General features: G+C 43.2%; 1 protein-coding gene across 2 annotated transcripts in view; it reads right to left on the bottom strand.

The window, feature by feature from the left end:
• Nucleotides 1–1,648: 1,648 nt before the first annotated feature.
• Nucleotides 1,649–21,404, bottom strand: part of GAN (gigaxonin) — a 55,624-nt gene continuing 35,868 nt past the window's right edge. For both annotated transcript variants that reach the window (XM_034639567.1, XM_034639568.1), the window contains 5 exons: nucleotides 20,873–21,022; nucleotides 19,874–20,010; nucleotides 19,517–19,645; nucleotides 10,279–10,388; nucleotides 1,649–10,191 (listed from right to left, as the gene is read on the bottom strand). In XM_034639567.1, coding sequence (XP_034495458.1) covers nucleotides 10,010–10,191; nucleotides 10,279–10,388; nucleotides 19,517–19,645; nucleotides 19,874–20,010; nucleotides 20,873–21,022 — 708 coding nt within the window. In that variant the 3' untranslated portion in view covers nucleotides 1,649–10,009. The remainder of the gene's footprint in view (nucleotides 10,192–10,278; nucleotides 10,389–19,516; nucleotides 19,646–19,873; nucleotides 20,011–20,872; nucleotides 21,023–21,404) is intronic.

Raw genomic sequence — 21,404 nt, 5'->3', positions numbered from 1 at the left:
GGTCTGGGGAACAAGGTTTTTTTTGTCTTTTTTAAAAGTTTTTTCTTTTTTTTCCCCCTTTTTGGGATATATACTTTATAAGCAGTTAAAACCCCCGGCTGGGCCAGGTGTGGGATGAGGAGCAGAGGGCAGGGTGGGAAGGCCAAGCAGAGCGTGTAAATAGGAGGACGCTTGAAAACAAGACTGAAACAAGCTCTTCCACCCTGACTGAAGGCCCTGAACTGGTGCAGAGACGTGCCAACCGAGGAGGCGCCTGTTTCCTGGAGACTCCTCCAGCGGGGTCTTTGGGCAGCCGCAGCGGGACATGCGGAGGAAAGCCAACACTGGTTCAAACAGGGCTTTTTAGTAAGCCAAGATAACTCGAGAAATCGGGAGAAAATGCACCCAAGAGATGGGAGAGCACAGACGGCTTCCTCCCGAGCACTTGGGGGCATGCCCCGGCTGACGCCTGGTTCCTCTGTTTTGGGGCAGATCTTTGCCAAGGCCAGTGGGGCCAGAAGAGACACGCAGAGTGAGGGGCGGCCTCCCTCCTCCCTTCCCTCCAGGACTAAGACTGCCTGTGCCTTCATAGAAGAGGGAAAGCAAAACCACAAGAGGAATCAGATCGCTTGAAAACTCTTCTCAAAGGACGACAAGACTCTATCAAGCTGGAAGGGGCCCGAGGAGGTCGGCCAGCCCAATGGGCCCAGCACACGAGCCCCCCTGACAGCACCCCTGGCCTCCGTCACCTAGGCCCTACTTGAAAGAATGCAATTTTCACCTACCAGCTTTCTTACCTCTGCAGAGGCACCAACAGATTTCAAGCAAGAAGTAAATAAAAAGCAAAAATCCCTGTTCTATTTGACAATATGCTTTTATGGAAATCACTAAAACAGTGCCTATTTCTGAAAGGTCTGCTGAAGAAGGCCATGGCTTCACAGTCAGGAGGCCACGGACAGACAGGAGGTGGACAGGGAGGAAAGGAGAGGGAGCACAGGTTGAAAGGAACAAAGACTCTTCTCAAAATCAGTGTTGAAGTACAAACTCACCCCCCCCACTTTTTAACTAAAATGTTTGTCTGCAGGGAGCTCTGGGAACGGTGACCAGTATCCTGCCAGAAAGCAACAGCCCTCTCCCCGATGCAGTCATGCCACTGGTCGCAGCTGCAAGGACTCGCCTAGGGAGCATGTTCAGAGACAAGCACTTGATGCCTTGGAGGGCCCCCATCTTACCATGAGGCCACTCTGTCTCAATGTCTGCTGCTGGCCTGAACCACGCACACCTGCTCGTTCTTAAGACGTCCCACAGGCCAGAGCCTTAGGCCTCTCCAATGGTGGCCCCTGGAACTGGCAGCTACGTGCCGTGGTCCCGGTGCCCATCCAGTGCAGCCGGTGGACGAAGTAGCAGAACAGACTTCCTTTTCTGGCTACCAGTCCCACACACAAACACTATTCTTTTTTTTTAATTTATTTTTTAAAGTATGCTCTACACCCAACACAGGGCTTGAACTCACGACCCTGAGATCAAGAGTCACATGCTCTGCCGACTGAGCCGGCCAGGCGCCCCTATTCTTGTTTTTTTTTTTTTTAAAGATTTTATTTATTTATTCGACAGATAAAGACAGCCAGCGAGAGAGGGAACACAAGCAGGGGGAGTGGGAGAGGAAGAAGCAGGCTCACAGCAGAGGAGCCCGACGTGGGGCTCGATCCCATAACACTGGGATCACGCCCTGAGCCGAAGGCAGACGCTTAACCGCTGTGCCACCCAGGCGCCCCCCTATTCTTGTTTTTAAACAGTTGGCTTAGGTTCAAATTATCGGTGACTTCCCGCCCCACCCCTTTTTTCTTCTTTTTCATTTAGAAACTATCTTTTCTGAACCTGGATGTAAGACTCTCTGTTTAGCCATTTATTAGATTGTCACGGTGCTGTGGACCCTCACACCCAACACTTAATCCCTCCCAGCACTTTTCTCGGCCTTCTAGATTTTTTATACAGGTCACTAAGAAAAGCGTTACAAATAGCCACAACACCTACGGCCGTTCGCGGCAGCGCTTCTGGCACAGCTGTTCCGTCCAGTTCTCAGCATGGTCAGCCCTGTTTCTCCTTCCTTTTCTTATTCACAGAGAGAGCGTGAGAATGACTTTACAGAATGTCTTTCATGCTGCCACATCTGCCAGTCCCACGGTGGGAACCGGAGAGGAAGTGACTGTATGGAAGGGTTAAGGAGCTCACTTTCCGTATCATTTTCTTAAATAACCCTACTTTATCTAAAGGTGCAAAAGTTCTACACACACACACACATTTGTAACACAAATTTTGTTTGTTGGCTTAAGTTTCACATAGCATCCAAGTTAAGAGAGAATAGGTATAATGATCTCAAACCAAGATCTAAAATATCTCCAGTTTATTTGACTAGTATAGGTTGCTACTTGTGACATCTTAGGGGAAAAAGAAAGATTCAACTTTGGTAAAGAGTTCTAAGTATTATTAGAAGGCTTCATTAGGCAAATTCTGAATTGAGGGTTATTTAAAACAACTCTAAATACTCCAAGCACGTATTATGGGATGGTTCAGCTCTATACAATCATCCTGAATTCAAATATCAGAGCAGCGGAAGGAGAGCAGTGGCACGGGTCTAGAAAGTAAATCATTTTATCAACATATATATCCATTTACTTATAGACCTTGTGGCAGCAGACGTTTGAATGGGGAAGTGCAAAGGCCAGGACACGCAGCGAGGGCAGTGACGTCCCCCCACCCCGGGGCTCACACAATCAGCGGCCACGGAGGCAGTGGTTACGGCTCAACCACGGCGGGCCTGTGTTCTCACCTTCATTACATCTCTGATCTTCAGGGATGAAGGGCTCCTGAAGGTCACATTCTGTGGTACTAGTCTTTGACCCACCTGCACCTGGCACCACGGCCCGCGCATGCTTGTAGCTACTGGGTTTGCTTGGGAAAGTACACAGTATTTACACACGTTTTCCTCACAATAACTGAAATAAAAAGGTTGGGGCTCTAAGGCGGTAAGTTTAGGTTCTCTTGGAAACCACTTAGGGAAATGTCTCATGCCTGCTGCCAGCCCCACGTGGTGCTGACGTACTGTCATATGGGGAGAAACTCTGCCTTTTGCTCTAAAAAGTACAGGCTGGAAAACTAGGTTATGTGAGAGCACAGTGACAGTTCTGTTGTTAGGTTTTACCTGGTCCCTAAGCTATTCCCAGTACACTAGGTTTTTAGGAACGGACATAACTCTTTTGGGCACTGGGGATGCTGGGTGATTCCCGTGTGCAACAACTCTGGGAAGGGAAGGTCTGACTGCAGGAATCGGTGGGCCTCACGGCTCCCCCTAACTGACTGACCAGGGAAGCTAACAGACGCTGGCGAGGACAGAGCCACGTGGAGAAGGCACGTTCCACTGATGCTCAGAACAAATCCAATCACTCAATGACTTTAAGTATAATGCCATTCCGTGCTGTTTGGTCAACCTCAACCCTGTACTTAGGAAACACTTTCAGATTTCATTTTAAAACCCTAGATTATCAGAACCGAAAGAGAAGAGGAATCTACTAATAAGCCCCTATTTTCATCAAAATTAAAGATTCTTGGGGAAAAAAATTCATGAAAACACTCTTAAATAGCTCCTTAAACCACTCACAGTAGCACCTTGTTGACAATGAAACACAGTAGCCCCAAGCATCTAAACTCCAAACGCTGGGTTAGAGTCCACATAGACACCTTCTCCTGTCTGATCCTAACAGGATGGGGAGTAAGCCCTCTGTTTTACGTAGCAGTGTTGTTTTAAATATACTACTTTTCTACGTTATGAAAACATAGTCTTTTAAAGACTCTTTAAAGAAAGTTCAAGTTGAGTTTCAAGTAATCACTTTGCAGCAGCTCTAGGAGAATGATTGTTCCTCCTGATTAAAAGTGCCTATTTAAAAAAAAAAAAAGTAGTAAAATGGAAAATATGCCTTAGAGAATTGTATTCCTCAAGGCCGCCCGCTGCTTGCTTCCAGACTTTTGTTAAAGGACAGAATGTGTTGAATTCTCCTAAATTGGCAGAGGATCAAGCACAACACTACATAATGAGGTAGCCGAGAACAGAGCTTTTCCTATAAACAAAAAGAACAAGGGAATAAGTGCATGCAATTCTCATCCAATTAAACAGGAAACATGATAAAGAGAGCTACGTATAGTCATATTTATACCAAGTTCACAGGTCTGACCGGAAAAAATGCAACCCAAGGCTCTAACGTATGCCTTACTTGTAATGAGGAGTAGGAACAATAAAAATAAGGTATTTTAAAACCCATCATTTGTATGGAATTGCTAAAAAATAAAGGTCTAATAAATATAATTTGCCGACCAGAAGGAAAGTTGAACCTGCATCTGCTTGGGGTCTGAATGATCTGAAGTGGCCACATATTCATACGGGTCATGGGAACGGCCTGATGTGAAGGCAGCGCACACCCAGGCCGTGTGGGCTGCCTTCCTCCTCTGGCTTCTAACTTCTCTAATGCACATCACAGTGACTTGAAGAATTTACAGCAGCTTTGTTGGGCCACGAGGACATCAATATTGAAAACTATAATTAGCCTAAGTTTTGGCTGAGCAGCAATTTTAAAGTATTAAGTTTTTATCTCAAAAAAAAAAAAAAAAGAAAGAAAAAGAAAAGAGAAGGCGACAGGTCTTTCCCCCTAGGTAATTATGCAATGCTGTTTTATTTATCACATATGCGATGTGATGAGGAAGGGGAGAAGTTTAAAGACCCAGTCACTCAGAGAACTTCAGCGACAGTATGGAAGGCAAACAAACCTTCCTCAACTGTGTGCGCTTAGACCAAAGAACACAGAGGCATAACTGAGTTCCTCAGATGTCACGTAAACACAAGGATGGCCATGAGACAAGGCTGAGATAGATTTAAGATTTAAAATAGAACCACTTCCGAAAAATACAAAAGTTTTACAAGTTTTACCAGTTGGCTTGCCAAAACAGTAGCAGAAGTGTCTATTTCAATGCTACTGACTTTATCACCAGCAGGCAGCGAAACCTCACCCTGATTCCATGTTCTTCTCCACTATGGGCAAGTGGGTCATCCCTCAATTTTATACCTACATTCTGTAATTTCTCAACTGGCTAGAAAGAGTACTTCAAGGGCTATTAGAAAGCTAGCAAAATACTTTCTCCAACATTCTAGACACAATCTTTTTTCCCTAATTAGATGTGGCAAGAAAAGCAATATAAATGAAGCTTTAGATCTTTAAAAGGAAAAAGTACTTCTCTGCCGAACACAAATACTTAGTATTTCTGTTCTTACGACCTTAATAAATTCTTAAATTTCCTATAGCTAACTGACAAAGAAAACCAAAGATCTTTCAGTTTATATCTGTGTAACTTGTGAAGGACATGTTTGGGGGCTTAAGTTGTACCACAAATGATTATTCTATGACTAAAAATACTTGTATGCCTAGAAAATTAAGTGGGAGTCTGAGAGGCTGAACAGTGAAATGGTAATACAAAGACCCGGATTCTGCTTCTGGTTTCTACTCACATGTGAGGTGGGAAACGGGGCCACATCTACTGGGCCTCAGAGACTGCTCTTCTAAGGGCGGGGGGCGCTGCACCCATCACGGAGACGTGAGGATCAAAGCAGTATGTTCCGGAAAAGGCTTGGAGCCACATATAAAAAACCATAAATAAAACCCAACGTTAAATGTGATAAATGGCATTAGGTGTGCTGAGGATACGGTCCCTCAAATCGTACAGAACATATCAATACCACAGAGGTCTGTGTCCATATGTCAGGCACTTTGCATTTTTTATTCTGTACTAATTTCTTACTCTATGAGACCAGCCCATCTGTGTATAAAGTTTCTCATTTAAAATCAAGCAGAATAAGTCGGTCATGGAGAGGACTTCTCAATCCTGTGAAGAACATCGCTTTGATTACAAGGGTACTGTATGCGGTGGCCCACCATTTACTGACTACCTGCTATGCGCCAAGCACTGGGATTACCAGATGGCCAAGACAGGGTCGCTGCCCACAAGGAGTTTATGATCTAGAGAGAGGGCAGCGTGACAGCTCCCCAGAAATCCAAACAGAATTCTTGATGGGTGCTCTAGAAGCATTTGCTGATTAAACCCAGGGCAGCTTTTCTGCACTAATCAGAGTCTTCTCTCTCCCTGGCTCCCCAAAGGCTCAAATATGTGAGGGGCAGCCACAGAATAAGGCAGTCTCACCCTTCTCTCCCACCAGGTGCTTTTAAAGGGGGTTCCAGCACCTTTTAAATCCATGCCAAGTGCCACCTCATTCTTTCCCCAGATAATCAAATGTCTTCATCTGACTACAGGAGGCTCTCCTCTGGAATCAAGCAGGCCAGCAATAAGGTAATAAATACTGCAGTGTTTTTAGCACTCCTTGGAAAACTTTTTGGTTTGGTACACTGAAGTAGGTAAGAATGCACCAAATGGAACCCCAATTGACCAAGGCAGTTAAAGAATTTCTCTAAAAACCTAACTTACTACCATGTGTAATGAGGCACCACAGCAAAGACAGCCCTATCTCTCCCAGGTCAATATAAGGACGTGCTTCCTGTATGCTACCTAGAGAACCTACCCCGTTATAAATTATAAAAATGGCACCTTCAAATCATCGTTGAAGTGGCGATACAACAAGACACTTCAGTACAAAGAGTATACCATCCATCACCGCCCAAAGACTCTTTTTTGGTTGTCGCAGTTTGAGCAAAGCCTACTGTTAGCTATCAGTTCCTCACAGCAATGAAATAAAGAACTTATGAAAGAAACAATGAATTAAAACATTTCTTGGGCCAAATCTTTATAGCCTACCAACTATACTAGTTGGTAAACACTGTTTTTAATCTCACTAAAGAAATGCAAACACCAAGTAAAACCTCCTACAAACTACAACTCTATGAATATTGTTACCCGATGTGAGTTTAACACAGTAGTATAAACTGAAGGGCCACGGGCTCAAGAGTTTATCCGAAGCACCAGGAGACAGTAATGTATGTAGTCTGGAACTACAATTGAAAAAGTAAACATATATACCGAATCACAATAGCACACACACATTCTCTCCCTCTCTCACACTTTTCCCTCTCACAGGATACAAGCACTCTCACACACTCACAAAAAACACTTCATTTTAAATTAAACACCTCTTCGAAAAATCTGTATTTGGATGCGTTAAACACACAAACAAACAAGCCTATTTTAGACTGCAGTCTAGGAGAGATCCTTTAAGTATTCACTGACTCTAACCTGAGACAACTTTCCTTCTGTTGGAGGGATAATGAAAATACATTGCACTTCCCCCAAAGGTATTTTATTTAAAATTTTAAGATCTATCCTCAACTGCCAGTTCCAACCTATGCCTGGTAAAAGTGCCTTATGAAAAAGAAGTATTAAAAATTTATCAAGAAAAGATGTTTCAAGGCATAAGTGGAATGTTAAAACAAACCTGCATGAAATGAGTTAAAATTTATTTCACAATACTGAAGTAACTGTCATTTACAAAAAAAGTCATGATTAATTTTGGAACACAATAAAGTTAAATATATGCCTACACTTCAACATAATATTTTAATATATATATTATATATAGGAAAATAACAGTTTGGCACTTAGCAGCTTCTGTTGGTTATAGCATCCCATATTATGTGGCAAATTTATTTTAAAAAACATTACCTAATTTCTGCAGCTACCGTGTCAATGAACTGAATAAAAAACTAAAAAAATAACTGTTTTTATAAAATGAATTGACCAAGTCATGCAGGCACTGAAAATATTGCAACAGGGACCCATTCACTCCTAAACAATGAACTGTCTCCTTGGAGAGGCCTGGCGTAGACTGGGAAGAATTTTAAACTTCAGAAATTAAAGAGAGAGAATTGCTGACCGCCATGGCTTTCACAGGACATCAGTCACTGCAACTTCTGAAGGCCAAGGTTCTGTTCTGTACAGGATATGTTACCAAAGAAAATTCACTTTTTTAGCAATTTGTTTCCCTTAAAAAATGAATATCTAATTGGAAAAAGAAGTTTGCTTTCTTTGCGGTGGCCACGTGGCTTGCTTTGATGAAAAGATATCCCAGGCATCACTGGGAAGGTGTGCAGACTACAGCTGACTGGTACACAATATAAAGAAAAAGGTCAGCTTTGCTTTATACATCGAATTCGACTGCATTACGTGAATGTGTGGCAAATGTGGCCTAGTGTCTCTGACAGAGAAGACAAACGCCGCATGCCTTCTCTTACTAGGATCTTCTGCCACACACAACGCTCTCTAGAACCCCCACAGGCAAGCCTTCTTCCAGCAACTCTTATAGCATTGTACTGACTCCTAACAGGTGTAAGAAAAACAACTGCAGAGAGGGGGTTACCCTTTTTTTCCATTCATGGGTGGGGAAACATAACCGATGTTTCATATGCATGTTGTTAATAGCATACAAGCATACCATCTAGGAAGTTTCCAGAAGAAACTCCTATTCTCAAATTTATAACCAAAAGATATATTTATACACTTATTAATCATTAAGACAAAATACTGCTTCTTATAACCATTTACCAAGAGGGGGAAAAAAAAAGCTGTAGAAAACTATTAGAAATGAAGAGCTCTGTATTAAATTGATTAGAAATCTGATATTGCATAAAATTCAAATTATGACATAATCAAGCACTTTGAAGTCCCTGATTGCACACTAAGGTGGCATAATTTGAATGGAAAACAAAGTATCTTACAAGATACGTGCTACTAAAGACAGACTTTTTCCCCCAATGGGAAGTGGGGTAGCATGGGGTGACATGGGAGTGAGGGAAAAGGGCAGAGGGAGGAGGAAGAGATGAATTTGCTCTACTATGAACAGAATGAAATTAAATTGAGGTAGTTTATTCTACCAGCCAAACTTTACTTATAACGTAATTTGTGTAAAACTCTTGCTAGAGAACAGCACTGAGAAAATTCTGCTACAAAGACTAGATTCTTAACGCAGGTGCGCGTTCTAAGACAAGTTTTCAATTCTAAACAGTAGTAAACAGGACTTTGTGTGCTTTCGGACAGATTGAAGTTTTTGATCCCTATATATTTTATCTGGACAGTTTCTGTAGTCACAGCAGACCTTTATGATTTGTCTGACTTAGGTCTTTCTTCTAGAAGATCTCCTACTCTGCTTAATGACCTCGTGTTTATAAAATGGTTCTGATAATTTGCAAGGAGGAATGGCACTGCATGAGATCCCTCACAACTCCAAGAGAACTACCCCAGAAATTATGGCATGATGTATCTGAATTAACACAGAAGTTAACAACTTCCCTTAAATTCACACGAGGGCTGCAACCTGACTCATGGATTTATTGAGCCTTTAGATGACTAAGATAGAATGTCATAAAAGAGAAATTTTATCTTAGTTTCAATTCGTGATAATATAGTTTAAAAAAGATTCTTCGGACACAGTACTAGTAGTAAATGGACACTAACTGGCATATAGTCCAATCTAACATTTTAGGCACAAACCTTAATTTGTTGGGCAGGGTTAGGCATGATATTTCCTTCCAAGTGCAGTAGAAAAGCAATCTTGGTATGTTTGGATATGTTGATTTGCATATACGGATTTTTGTTTGTTTACCAAAGCCAGGTACTTGAACACCGCAGTCACTCAGATAGGAGTTCCCTTCAGGGAAAATGCACCTTCAGACTTTAACGTCAATATTTTACATGATACCGATTCCCACTTCCCTTCTCCTTTGGACACTGACTAGCCTCTGTTTGTCTGCAGACACATCTAACTGGAGGAACGGATTCCTCCAAGAGAGCTTTTTCAACATTTATGGGTTCTCCCAAACGAGAGCGGAAGCTCAGGCTTCTAAGCATTAGAGTAAGACCAGCAGAGTTACCATTACAAACCCCGGCACACAGAGCAAGTTTCGGCGGCCACCTCTGTCCCCCTCGCAGAAAGCCGTGTTACGGTGCGCTTGGTCAGGAGCTCTGCTTCTGCTCTGCCTCCTCTTCAAGGTGAATGAACACGGATACGGAATAAACCTTGCTGGAGCTGCAGGCGGAAAAGCTTGCAGTTGGCAATGCGTAAGGCTGCACACCCAGTGCGGCGAAGGTCGGACGGAAGCAGTGGTTTCGTGTGGTGCCAGGTGCCCGTGCTTCTTTTAAATTCACGCACGTAGTCGTAATTGGTACCTAGACCGTGAGAAGCAGCAAAGGTGAGGCAACGTGCCTTGGAGTCATCAGGAGACAGATCCAGCAACATCACCACAACGTTCTTACCTGTGTCAAGATCTCCGATAACGTAAATACTGGCTCCTATGGGTATGGCCCCGTAAACAAAAGAGGAACTGGCGGGGATGCATAAGTTCTGGTCGTTAAGATAGATCCACCTGAAAACGAACACACGGGCAAAACCAAGGAAGTCAAGAGGATGACCACAAGGTCTAGGCAGACAACCAACCTTCGTGAGCCAACAGTACTAGGCACCGCGCCAGTTCAGCTCAACCCGCATCCCCACTGCCGGGTAACCGCTGAGTTCCTTCCTGTCACTATGGATACTGGTTTTGCCTGTTCTAGAACATCACAGATACTGAAATATAAAGAGCACACACTTTTCAGTCTGCTTCTTTTGCTCAGCACCATGTTCCTGAGATTCATCTACACGGATGCTTGCATCAATAATTCGTTTCTTTGTGAGTGGTATCCCATTATATGGATAGGCCAGATTGATTTAACCATTCACCTGCCTGTGTTCATCTGGGTAACCACCAGGGTTTGGCTACGGTGAATAAAGCTGCTGTGGACACTGGACTGCAAATCTTCTCTGTGGATACTATGTCACGGAACTGATTGGTTATACGCTTTAAGGTATATTCCACTCGATAAGAAAACGCTGCACTATTTTCCAAAGTGTTGTGCCATTCTGCATTCCAATTAGCAACATCTGGGAATTCCAACGGCTCAGCATTACTGCCTGCTCTCACTCCTGTCGGGCTTTCTGACCGCAGCTGTTAGTGGTGTGGGCTTCCCTGAGGAGGAGGATGCCTATCTCCGTGTGTGCTCACTGGCCACTGCACCTATCTTCTTTTGTGAAATGTCTGCTCAAAGAGTTGCCTATTTTTTGAATTGGGTTTTCTGTCTTCCTACTGAATTACAAGATTCTTTTGTTTTGGGGATACAAGTCCTTTGTTAGATACAACATATATCATGAATATTTTCCCCAGCTTGTCGATTATCTTATTTTCTTAATGGAGACTTCTGAAGAACAGTTTTTATTTCTGATGAATTCCAGTTTATTTTTTTATTTTATTTTTTTCAAATAGTTCATGCTTTCTGTGTCCTTCTAGGAAATCCCTGCCTATTCCAAGGTTGCAAAGGTTTTCCTCCTATGCTTTTTTCCGGAGATTTCATAGTTTCGGCTTTTACGTTCGGGTCTTACAATACATTTCAAGTTGAATTTTGGGTATGGCATGAGGCAGAAGCTCACTTTTCTTCCATACAGCTATCTAGTCGCTCCAGCATCATTTGCTGAAAAGATGTTTCTTTCCCCACTAAATTGCCTTGGCACTTCCGTTGAAAATCAATTTACTAACCACAGAAAGGATCCAGGGCTCCACAAGGAGGTGGCCAATGCCCCAGCTGAGAGAGAAAATACAAGATGAGTCTGGAGCATCTTGTGCTGCCAGACAGGGAAGTGCTTAAAGAAGGATGGGGTGTGTCCAAAGGACACAGAGCTAATAGGAAGGTGTTCCCAAAGGCCAAAGCTAGAATAATTGAGCCACAAAATAACGCCAGTATTGGATTTATAACTCACAAAATAAAATAAATATCCGCAAGCCCGTACTGATATCAGTAAGTAACTCAATACATTAAAAAAATAGGAAGAAGGGACAGGTCTTCTTTACAGAATTCCAGTTAACAAATGTAGACAGAATGAGGGAAACAGAAAGATCAGCATTAGGAAACCACCACAGTTGTAATTGCTGCAGGTGGGTCCACTGACGGGTGCTAAGTTAGTGGTGAAAGTGTGAGAAGAAATGGTGTACTTGCATGTTCTCAATGATCTCTTCCAAGATATTTGTTAATTAAAAGGAAAGAACAGCAACTTTACAGTGGAGAAACCCAACAGACCCCACCTTAACCAGGTAATCAAGGTTAGCGTCACCAGTAATAAGACATGGAGAGAGTACATCCTCCTCGAGGGGGAGCATCACCTCCATGGTATTCCTGCCAAAAATGCCTAACCTCAGCCTAGTCATGAGAAGTCATCAGACAACTCCAAATGAAGAGATATCCTATAAAAACACAGACCAATTACCTTCAAGAATATCATGGTCATGAAAGGCAGGGAAAGACCAAGGAACCATCACAGGTTAAAAAAGATTAAAGAAGCACAACTCAGTGTGCTGTCGGATACCGCACGGCATCCCAGAGCAAAGGGAAAAGGAGAGTAGTGGACGAGCTGATGCAATTCGAATATAGACCATCGTTTACTTAATAATATTGTACCAACACAAATACCTTGATTTTGGTATCTGTACTGTGGTTATGTAAGATGTTAACATGAAGAAAAGCTGGGTGAATGGTTTAATGGGGACTCTATTTTTGCAACTTTTCTTTAAGTGTAAAATTATTCCAAAACAACCACCACAACAACCGTAGATTCTGCTATATAATAATGTTCACTTAAGGTCATTGGACCAAACAATTTCCTTTTAATAGCTAACGACATAGCTGGGGTATAGCAGCCCCCAGTCAGACTTCGGGAATGTATCTAAACCCTCAAGAACGCCCAGCGCCCAGGCCTCCACTCGCTATTGGAGCACACGGCATGTGGACGTTATTCCTGTATCTCTAACTCTGCTAGGAAGTATCCGAGAAGCCAGTGGCTTAATCTAGTGCTTAGACCTAGAGCATCGGGATGCTAAATACAAAGGTGAAACTGTTTTACCAAGAACACCACTTTTATTTCAAAGAACTCTTCCCAGATTGTTATAAAGTAGCAGCTTCCATATTTTGAACTCTAGGAAACACAGAAGCAAAATGATCTGTCCAAGATCACACAACGACTCAGAAGCAGGGCTAGTGGACAGCTGCCACACTCGAAACACCTTCACTCAGCATTGTAGTCCTCTTCCCTCTGAACGCTGACTGGTATCCAGCAGTTTGCTGGAACTGGGAATACAGTTTGGCCCCAGGTTCAGTATGTCTCTAAGACATAGGGGAAGGAACAAATTCAAGAGCTCTCACGGAAAGGTAAAAATGGGGACCTGAATAGGCCTTTGAAAGAAAATGTTTGAAAACGTCAAACTACAATAACTGGTTTATTCACATTTTATGTCTTTAGGGCTAAACCTAAATATATAAACCTTGACATTTAAACTCTTCCCAGGTTCTGAATCAAACGAAGCCGGGAAGTGTCCCCAGGCCTTGTCTGAGGCTGAGCCCTACACCCAGGCCTGACCCTGGTGGAGAGACAACACAACTCTTCTGGGCGAATCCGTGATGGATGGGGCCACATGTGTGCTCGCGAGGGTAGCTGGCACTTCTAAATGAGCATCTATGACTAGACTGTTTACTGAAAAGCACATGAGGACACAACAATATTTTGGCATAATTTTGTAGAGTTGAGAATTTCATATTATTCCTCCCTGGAATAATTACACAAAGCTCAAGAAATCAGTCTGTGTAGATGATCTACCAAATTTGGTCCAAAGCACATCAATGACTCAGAGTTCCCAGGTTTCAGAAAAATAATCCTAGGTGGTGTATTTCATATAACGCTGAGGCTTCAAATGAAATGAAACTAACACAAAAACTTAACTGCAGCACGTATTTAGCTGCTACTTTTAAAACAGGTATAAAAGGCACATGGTTACAGCTTCCTTCTCGGACATCTACCACCTTGATGACCGTGGACAATTTAGCTGTCATTTGTAAAGTGGGGAGCCCGAACACTACCACTAACAACCAATGACTTTTGGGGATGAAAGGAAGTGGCCAGTGTAAAGAACCTGACATATCATTCAGCACAGAGCGGGCATCGCTACGTGGCAGTCATGTTTGTAATGCACAAAGCAATAGTATGCCTTTAGTTACAATGATTTCAAACATGGGCTTATCAGGACTTGAGGCTGTGAGGACGTGTCCTCTGGTAACTCAGAATTAGCAATGTTCCTTGCGAAGACTAGAATATAGCCTGGCTTGTAGCAGCGAGCTTCAGCAAGAGCAGAGTAGAAGGGGAAAAAAGGCGGGGGGTGGGGGGCAATCAACTGGAGAGAAGGAAAGATAGAGGGAGCTTTAGAGAGGTTTCTGGTTCCGGAGGGGAGAAAGAAGCCCTTAACAAACTGATCCTCCTGTGACGAACAGCTACAAACTCTGGACCAGATACAAAGAGGCCTCTGAAGACGAGCAAAAGCAGGCAGATTTGAGAAAGAAAGTGAAAGCTGAACAAGCAACCCACACGGAGGGAGTTTCTGGATCTTTGGCAGCTTTGGCCAATGACGCCGGCAGCTCCAGGTGGCTGGAACCCCTAGAGAAGACTTGCTGTCTTTGTGGCCACTGCCATCATGGCAGAGTGTCTTGAGGCAACCAGAATCTCCAGAGCGTATGGAAGTCTCAGAAAGATGAGATGCAGAGAAGGATGCCTCATTTTATATGCATACACTTGTCTCAAGTCTTTGACTGACCCGGAACCATGAGTGCTTGTAACGGAGGCTGGCTTACAGAGCCAGAGAGAGGTCTGAGCTGCCGTGCACCGCAGCTGTGACAGCCTGCCAGGAGTCTAACCAGGTGCGTGGCCTGGTAGAACTCTCAGTGCGACACTGTGAAGCACGAGAAGACTTTAGGGCCCCGACAACATGCCATTCAGGATGCAACCCAGAATTATTCAACAAAAGAAAAGCCTGAAAAATGAGAACCCATTCTCAAGGGAACAAACCATACATAGACGCCAACTCCAAGATGACCGAATGCTAGTTTATCTATCAGGCGGGGACCTGAACCCGGCTACTAGAACTACATTCAAAAGAGAAAGGGAAACATGCTTAGGATGAAAAGGTGGAGATTTCAGTAAAGAAATGAAGAAATCTAAAATTCTACCTGAAGAATCTGGGAAAGGAAGAACAGAATAAACCCAAAGAAGGTAAAAAGAAGGAAATAATATAGACAAGAGCAGAAACCAAAGAAATGCAAAACAGTGGAGAAAATGAACAGCCTTGAAAAGATAAATGCAGTGGTAGGCTTTGCCAGTAGAGGGCGCCAGAGGGACTGCAAGGCTGGGTAGTGCAAAGGGCTTCTTTCCTGGGGTTGGCTTGCCTTTCTCCTTCCTCCCACAGGCTGCTGCCTGCAGTGTGCAGGATACCCAGAGGTGCTTGCCTTCAGCAAGGTCCTCTGCCACCCAACAGGCAGCGCCCTGCATGCAGCGGCCACACCACACCCTTGCAGGGTGGGGAGATCTCTTCCCAGTTTGCTCCTTCTTAGGGTACTTCCCTCAGCCCTAAAGGTAGTTGTAGCTTTGCTTCCTACAGTAGCTATTTCTGCACTCATCGTTAACCACCTCTTACTAGGTAATAATTATGTGAATTAAATTTTCCCTGCTGAGATTACTGGTGTGGTTTCTGTCTCTTGACTGGACCATGACTGAAACGGATTTGCTCAGGAGTGCAGTTCAGCTCCCCGTGTCTTACAAAGGCATCTGCAGTACTTGTTACCTCCTAACCATCGATCCAAACACCATAATGTCAATAGGCAGACTGATATGATGCTTTAACGGAATACCAAGGTGATCAAGATCTCCCTGGACTAACATATGCTACCTATACGGAGACAGCAGAACTGGCACAGCCCTGAGGCCAGACAGTGCAGGGGTCCTGTTGGCCCTGCTAGGAAAAAGCAAACTGCTTCTGGTGGTCCCTGCAAACTGGTACAGAGAAAAAGCACTAGCTGGGTCAAGAGCCGCACACCAAGGCCAGAGTCCGTGTTGCATAAAGATACAACATCTGGAGAAAGACACTACATCTGGGACTAAATCTGTGGTCAGTGTAACCACCGAATTATGTTTATGAAAGCATATGGTTATTTTCCAAAATCCATCTGACTTTTCTACTTTTTCTAAGTGAATTAAGTGGGGATATGAAAGGTAGCTCCACTCTTGCATTTTCAAGGGTTTGATGGTGGCACTAATTTCTGTAAATTCCTCAAGGATGTAGAACTGCTTTTGGTTTTCTGTCTTCGTAGGAAAGTTACAGAGACTTCCATGCAGCCCTTCCTACCATAATGGCCCCCACCCCACGGGTCGGAGAACCAACATGGGGATTCTGCCCATTGTCAAGTATGTCTGTTCAATTATACATTCAGGGACCAAAAGATGAAACTGACAGGTCTTGACTTCAACAGTCACCATGACTGTTCTAGAGAAACAAAAGGGGGTCATCCGGGCTAAGCATGTGCATGGAGACAGTCAAACACAGGATGGGTTAAGAAGGGAGCTGGAGTGCAGGACATGGGAAGGAAGAGCCCGGAAAAGACTGAACATTTCTCTTAACCTCAGACGATGGAGGACCCAAGCAGGAAGCTACATACTATTATCTTTATTTGGTAAGCAATGGGGAAATACCAAGAATTTCCAGCAGGAGAATGGAATGACCAAAGTCCGATTAATCTTTCAAACACAAACAGGCCAGGAAAACTGGTTAGAAGGCTAATGTCATTGCACACATGGGAAAGTGAACATGGTAGGGCAGGAGCAGAGAAATGAAAGTGGGTGATGTGGAAAATATTCCGGAGTCTAAGAAAGAAGATGAGACTTGGCAACTGATGAGATGTGAAGCACGAGAGAGAATCAAAGATGAGCTTTTTAAAGTATGGATAACTGGGAGGATGGTGGTATTAGAAGAGCAGGGACACCGGGAACAGAAACAGAGCTGCCTGTCATTCTGGATATATTATTAAGTTGTTACTATGATGTGATAGAACTTATGGCAATTTTTTGCTTTCCTTCAAACAGTTTTGTTTTTGGTTAGAAACACAGAAAATAAGATATGGCATTTTTCCAGGAAAGTTTTAACCTAAAAATAGGGAACAAAGACAGGAAAGACAAGAGATTACTTAAAAACAATAAATGGTCTCCAAACTAATACAGATTGCCCATCTGGCAACAGTTTCCACAATACGCAAATATAACATAGTTGGAAACATCTGCTCTTTTGAGAAATAAAGTACTGCTATATGTTATTTTCTTCCTATGGATATTTATGGGAAAGCCTGTATTTTTAATGTGATGTAGTGTGGTGGCTGAAAAGGTGGCCTCAGGGGCCAAAGTGCCCAAGTTCAAATTCCAGCTCTGCTGCTTGCTACCTGTGTGTCTCTGGGCATATTCCTTCACCTCTCTGTGTTTTGGTTTACAAGAGAAATAAAAAGAGCACATAGGGACTCAGAGGGTTGTTCTGAAGACTGAATGAGTTACAAATGAGTTAATACATGGCATTTACTGTTAGGTATGTGTCTAGCGTCACCCAAACAAGTAAGAATCCTATACATCATACTGACAAAAGAAATTAAGCTCTCCTCATTCTATTATTTAAAAACTAACATTGGTGGGCCCCTGGCTGGCTCAGTCAATAGAACATGAGACTCTTGATCTTCAGGGTTTTGCATTCAAGCCCCACGTTGGGCCTAGAGCTTACTTTAAAAACTAACATTGGACAGCTCAGCATCAAGGAAACAAATGATCCATGAATGTATTTGGAAGAGCTTTTAAATAAGCAAGGAAGGAGCCATATTCTTATGTCCAATACTTATGAACTGAAAGCAAGTAATACACTTACGTTGAAAGCTTATCAACTATTAGTATGAAACAACCTGACAGAAATATAGAAGTTCTAGCAACTGATAACATATCAAGGGCAGACTGAGAAACTCTGCAGCCACACTTAAGTCCTATAAACAACAGGGATAGGGAAAGGTGAGGCATAAGTAGCCTTGATTCCTGCAGCAAACAAGTGGCAGCCTCTAGCTCACACTGCCCAAAGAGTAACTCAGTCATTATGAAGACGGCACAGGTCAGTATTTCATCAGGGACCAAACACACTGACCACTGCTTATTATACCTTGGACAGTCAACCCTCAAAGTAATATATCAAGAGAAATGCAGAAAAGTCTGAAATTCTGCCCCCATCCCCACCACAGCAGATATTTTCTAAACTGCTCTCATACTTTGTCTAATAAATTTTCTTAAAATGGCCTACTCCTATAATTGATGGGGGAAGAAAGGCTATGCAAATATCCTCAATTTAAAATACATTAAAAGTTAGGTAACATTTATATGTATCTGTAAAGTCTTGGTAACTGCTCATCGGTTGCCCTAATCTAAACTAGTATGAAATTAAACATTGCCTTACGGCACCCCCTTCTGGTAACAGGACTGAAATACTGTAACAAGATGAATTTTCACATGACCTTTTCCCTCCAAGATTTGGATAGTCCCGTTTAGTGGTTACCACAATGAAACGTGTGAGAGGAGAGAAGGGAAGGAGGTTGGTAGGAGGGTGCCCACTCTACAAAACCAGTCCAGCAACGTGCCAGATGTTTTAAGACTCTGTGACACCAGACTTTATCCACTGAATCAACCTTTTGTTAAGCGTCTAACACAGGCCAGGTCTGATGTTGAAGCTAGGATCCACAGACAGCTGGGCCGAAACTTGCCCTCAAGAATCTTATGGTTATGGTGCCTGGGTGGCTCGGTTGGTTAAATGTCTGCCTTTGGCTCAGGTCATGATCCCAGGGTCCTGGGATCGAGTCCTGTATTGGGCTCCCTGCTCAGGACTGTCTATTTTTCCCTCTACCCCTCCCCCCTGCTCGTGATCTCTCTCTCAAACAGATAAAATCTTAAAGAAAAAAAGGAATCTTATGTTAACGATTACAATGCAAGAGACATGAACTGAATTTTATGGGATCACAGATACAGGAGCCTAAACCAGACTGGGAGGTGTGAGAAGGCTTTCTCTAGGCAGTGATAATTAAGCACAGTTTTGGAAGAGGCTATATTAACAGGATAAATATTGGAAGGCAAATTTTAGGAAAAGGAGTAGTACAAAAGCACAGAGCCGAGATAATCATAACATGCTTTGCAGGGAAAATGTTGCTCAGTGTAACTCAAGTGAAGCATTTGTGTTGATCAGTAGCAAAAAGAACAGAGAAAGGCCCTATCACAGAAGGCCATATGTGCTAGGTTAAGGAGTTTAAACTTTCTCCTAGAAGCCATAAGGAGCCAATGAATGATTTTAAACAACCAAGGGTCAAGGTCTGATACAGATTTCAGAAACACTTTTCTATGGTTTTAAGCTACGAATACTTCTGATATCTCTGCTGAAATCTCTAGCTGGCATCAGGCTTATGTTCTAAACAGACAAGATAATTCTGTCAAGTAAGCTGAAAACAAAACTAAACAAATCTAAGACATGAATCTGAAAGCAGAAAGGAAAAGTTGTACAAGTTACGTGAAACCTCTCATACTTACCTTTTAAACTCATCATGGTAGAATTCAGACTTGCAAGTGACCATCTCACTCCCCTGGATGTCCTCACGACTTCTGACTCCCCCAAACACGTACAGCTCCATGGCCACGCCACAGGCCACGGCTCCAAATCTGAAAGGCCACACGGAGCACATCAGCGACTGGATTTACAACTCAAGGCCGATTCCCTAACTCTGCTTCTGCTTGTTTTAACTCTGCAACACTCAGGCTTTCATGAATATGTAGGTCTTCCTTTTAGGAAATGGATTATTTATTTACTTTTATAGAAACCAAATGCCAAGTCAAGTGAAAAGTTCATTTGAAAGAAAGGGGGAGCCTTTCATATCCACGTTCTTGTACCTTCTCTCCTTTAGCGGACAGATAGCAGTCCACTGCTGGGTCCTCGGGTCGTAACATTCCACAGATTCGAAGAGTTTTCCATACGACCCTCCACCCATGGCATAGATTTTCTTTTTCATAGCCGCGTAGCAGCCGATCTAGAAGGAGAAAGCGAGAGTTGGGGAGGCAACACTTATTATTCACATTAGACAAAAACTAACTTTAGTCTGGAGAGCACTGTAGGGTGTCTAGGAAAGGGTTTGATTTCTAGTAGTAAAACTATGGTATTTTCAATACTACGAAGACAGGATCTTAAAAACGAGAAGAGGAGGTAGTACACGCACTGTTAACTCCATGTGACACGACTGCGCTCAGTGAGATACGTAAATGACCCTAATTATTGAAGGAACTTTCCAGACCTTCTGTTCTTCCACCACTATTTGAAGATTCCAAGATTTAGATTCTGTCGAGCAACATGTCACTCGATTCCTGCTCCAACTGAGTTGAGCACAGAGCAGGAGCACAGCACCTGAGGTGTAAATATCCAGAGGACCGGACGAAGCTTCGGTGTGAAGAAAAGCCCCTCCCTCCCACACCAGGGAATGGGAATAAGACAGACCGTGCTCTAAACAGCTAACAGGAGGCATGTTTTCATTCTACTCAAGGCCAAATGGCCATGCTTACCTGCTGACTGTTTCTCCTCGAGCCTGCACGATGATTAAGAAAATAGGGTTACAAGACCTGGCTGCTTCCTAGGTGAGTGCACTCACCAAGCGTTTGCCAAGCACGGGCGTGGACATGGCGGTGCAGCGCAGAGCCCTCCATCAGGGTGCACTCTCACACACACTCCATCTCCTGTCCTGCTGTACGGCTGATGACAACGAAGGCAAGCCCCCGACAGCAACAGAACTCAACAACCTCCATTCTTTCAACACTATTGATGGTACTAAGAGGCTTATGTGGCAAAGAAGAAACGCTAACTTTAAAACCCAATGTGTAATCACAAGATATGGTTCTCACCTTTCTAACCATGGTCAAATCAGGTTGCTTTGTCCAGGTTTTAGAATAAATGTCGTAACACTCCATGGATATTAGCTCTTTTTCACCATCCTCTCCTCCTAAAATGTACAGCATTCCATCTATCTCCACAATTCCAAAATTATGTCGTGGCTGAAAAGACATCAAAGATCTCTGTACATAAAAGGCCAACTACCAGACTGAAAGCATATATCCAAGCATTTAATAAAAATCACAGATAATGTCACATTCTAGAGTTACAGCGGTGCCATGCTCAAAACCATCTCTCTCAGACATCTGTGATTTCCCTAGCAGCTCATCCTTCTGTCACAAGAGACAGAACCTAATCCAGGACTTATTCGGAACAAGGGAATTACCTGCATGATAAATTCACTGGTGGAATCACCATTTTTTACTCACCATAGCTCACAACAGCAAGAACTATTACCTTATGGTTCAACAAAACTTATCTGTGTTTAGCAATGGCTACAGTTAAGTGTTTCCAAGTGGGTGTGAAATTGACAAGGCAGGAAAC

The sequence above is a fragment of the Ailuropoda melanoleuca genome, chromosome 12 (assembly GCF_002007445.2).
Source record: "Ailuropoda melanoleuca isolate Jingjing chromosome 12, ASM200744v2, whole genome shotgun sequence".
In the NCBI taxonomy this organism is placed as follows: Eukaryota; Metazoa; Chordata; class Mammalia; order Carnivora; family Ursidae; genus Ailuropoda; species Ailuropoda melanoleuca.
The sequence above is the reverse complement of the archived record's forward strand: the minus strand, read 5'-3'. Positions and strand labels throughout refer to the sequence as shown.